Source organism: Frankliniella occidentalis, unplaced genomic scaffold, assembly GCF_000697945.3.
Source record: "Frankliniella occidentalis isolate FOCC.00 unplaced genomic scaffold, Focc_3.1 Scaffold68, whole genome shotgun sequence".
Taxonomy (NCBI): Eukaryota; Metazoa; Arthropoda; class Insecta; order Thysanoptera; family Thripidae; genus Frankliniella; species Frankliniella occidentalis.
The window spans coordinates 518254-521216 of NW_026267198.1; the positions used below are offsets into that span (position 1 = coordinate 518254).

The following is a 2963-nucleotide window of genomic DNA, read 5'->3' on the forward strand; positions in this document are numbered from 1 at the left end:
TTTGCCAAATGTTTTTATATTAAAGAAAAATAAAACAATGTATGAACTTGATATGCATCTTTGGTTGTTATTGAAATGTTCCTCAAACAGTGTTTTATGCGAAGTAACTTTAGAGAAAACATTGTCAGCCAAAAAGCCTGAATGACAGCAAGATGACAAGTATTTTCTTATGCCAGATGTTTTTATAATGAAGAAAAGTAAAACAATGTATGAACTTGATATGCATCTTTGGTTGTTATTGAAGTGTTCCTCCAACAGCAAGACAGTAGTAGGTGAGAAATGTGATAATGCATGAGATAAGTTCAATTTTTTATTGATTCCTGACTAAACTTCCACACTAACATAATAGCATTTGAAAAATAAAACTTCTCAACTTAAGAAATACTGTGACATGCTACATAATTCATAATAGTAATATAAAATATAATCAAGTATTAAAATCAGTCTTATATAGGAAAGGGACATTTTCCTAAATGTAAAAATGGTAACAATATAGTTATGTAAAGCAAAACAGCCAGCCAAGCAGATTACTTGCCAAATGAATACTTGTGGTAATCCCTCCACAAATATTTATTCTCAATGGCTGGGCGGTAATAATCTTCATAAAACTTGACAAGATTTAAAAGCATAGAGCTGATAAAATTCTCTTTTCTGTCAATACGAATCACTTTAAAATCTTTGAATGTGTACACAACAAAATCACAGAATGATTTGTCTGTCACAAGCATGTGTCCTTGAACTTGATAGTAAAAACGATGAGTCTTCTTCAGCTTTAGTAAACTTGGATTTTTCTTGGACTTGACAAGGAAGTCCTGGTTTTGAGGCCCAATAGGCAGGTTTCTGTGAGTATACGGACATTTCACTTCACCAAGACCATCTGCTCCAACCAGGAAGTCTGGAGAGGCACCCAGAAATGGGTGAGATTCCATTATTACCAATCCAGAACACTTTACGTCAACACCAGGATTGTCACGCTTGTATCTGGCTATGGCAACACTTTCATACTTTAGCCCATGTGCCATAGCACGAGAAGTAGCTTTCACACGTATCAGCTTAGAGACAGCCTTTGCAACTGGATCTTCATTATGTATAGCTTCGTAGAACCAGGAGGCTGTGATTCTGACTTCTCTTACATTATGCCACAAAGGAGACTCACTCTGCTTTTGTGTCTCCAGTTCAATCTTCTCAATCTCTTCGGTGGTTATTTCTTTTAATCGAAGGTGATTCAGAAGAATATCACGGGAGGAAAACTTGCTATAGGTGTGGTCGGAGTCAATAGCATAAGGATTAGCAGGCTCTATCAGATGCTTCAATGGCATTGTAGAATTAAATCCTCCATTCAGAATTAAATTTCTGAAGTAAGTCTGGTAATTTTTCATTTCTTCCTCACTTTCCTGAACAGGCTCTAAACCAAACTGACCTCCCTGCCCTTTCATCTGCCTTGCTTTCAGGGGTGTTCCTTTAAATTTCTTGGTAGGGTGGTGGAAAGTTTGTAGTTGCTGCGTACATGTTTCGTCAGTAGTTACAATGCCTTCTATCTTCACATGGGCAACAGCTAGCAACACAACACTAACATGCTTGCAATGTGCCTCACCACTGCTCTTGCCATGAGTACACTCACAAGTCGCACCCACAACTTCCCCATCACTCAACAGCTTGCAGTAGACATTGTACTTGTCAACCTTCTTCATTTCAGCATAGCATATTCCATAAATGAAAGTGAAGTTATCTAAAAAAGAAAAAGACATTCTGTATTAGTCTAATAGGACAATATTTTAAAAGCATCATAAAAATAGATTGTTTACACTACACACCTTGCTGGCAGTAACGTATCACTTCAAGAAACCCTTCTTGGTACATTCCCTCCGCTGGACCAATACTCTTCTTAAACAAAGACAAATACAAGACAATGTCGTCTTTGCTGAAAGGAGGCAGGGTTGAGTTGGCATTGATGTCTTTAAACTTGTCACGAGTTGGTGAGTTTAGGACATCAACTAGCTCAACTGTGTCGTCACTGGGCGTCACATTAAAATCTGAGTTAGTCTCATAATACACAAGTCTGCAAAAGAAAACAATTCATGAAATTGAATAGGTCAATGTAAAGGATACATACATGAAGATTAAGTACACAACACACCTGTCCAGTAACGTAGATTTCTTCCCCGTTATCAAGGCTCCTGGCTTTTGCCTCAATAGCTCCTTCAACTCATTTACTTTCAAACCACTGAATCGAGCCCGAAGAGCATTCTGTCTCTCCTCGATGGAGAGATGGACGTCCCCGTCGTCTCTCCCGTCATCGATCACATTCCTGTTATTATTGTTGTCGATAGCAGAGACGAGCCTAGAAGCGACCGAAAGAGCCACCCATTAAACAAGAGTTTTCACAGAGCGAAATAAACTATGATACATGATTCGGTCAGGAAGTAAGCAAAATTGTTTGAAGTTGCCAAAACTAATGCTGCACTAGCATGCCAACCGCAGTTAAAAGATTAACAACTACTTTAAAATACAGTAAAAGCGACGCCTACCGTGACAGGAGCTGTGTCTTATTGCCCGTCGTGCTGAGTTTTCTTCTCCGAAGTTCACCCTGTAACTGCGGAGAAGGCTTCTCCCCCCAAAAGTCTTCACAGACTTTTGACGGCATGACGTTGTCAACCGATAATATTAGAATTACCAGCGAAATGAAAGCCACGAGGCGATATACTAAACTAAACCACATGGTTGAGCGAGGTTCGGTCGACATGACGGCCGCGCGTGTCCGAACGGTTTATTTCTCATAGTGGACCGGGAGCGTGCTGCCCCCTAGCGGCCGGAGCGAGAAGCAGCCCCGCCGCTCAGGCCTCATTGTTTGTGTCTCGGCCCAATGTGGTATGCCCGAAAGAGTTTGGCTTTGATAGTCAGGAGGTCGAAGAGGTCTCTGTTGTTGCTGGTGCGAGCTCCAGCCAAAGATGTAGTACTGGCAG

General features: G+C 40.5%; 1 protein-coding gene across 1 annotated transcript; it reads right to left on the reverse strand.

The window, feature by feature from the left end:
* Window positions 1-508: 508 nt before the first annotated feature.
* On the reverse strand, window positions 509-2644 carry LOC127749602 (uncharacterized). The gene is made up of 4 exons (XM_052268395.1): window positions 2529-2644; window positions 2138-2341; window positions 1815-2059; window positions 509-1729 (listed from the first exon to the last, which is right to left on the reverse strand). Exons 1-4 carry the CDS (start codon window positions 2642-2644, stop codon window positions 528-530), a joined length of 1767 nt encoding a protein of 588 aa, XP_052124355.1. The 3' UTR covers window positions 509-527.
* Between the last annotated feature and the right edge of the window lie 319 nt (window positions 2645-2963).

What these genes read in the sequence shown, in the direction of transcription:
- LOC127749602 (XM_052268395.1), bottom strand. Translation starts at nt 2,644, where the DNA reads ATGCCGTCAAAAGTCTGTGAAGACTTTTGGGGGGAGAAGCCTTCTCCG. An exon ending in AAATCTACGTTACTGGACAG is followed by an intron (nt 2,060 to 2,137) that starts GTGTGTTGTGTA and finishes TTTCTTTTGCAG; the next exon opens with ACTTGTGTATTATGAGACTA. An exon ending in GATACGTTACTGCCAGCAAG is followed by an intron (nt 1,730 to 1,814) that starts GTGTGTAGTGTA and finishes TTTCTTTTTTAG; the next exon opens with ATAACTTCACTTTCATTTAT.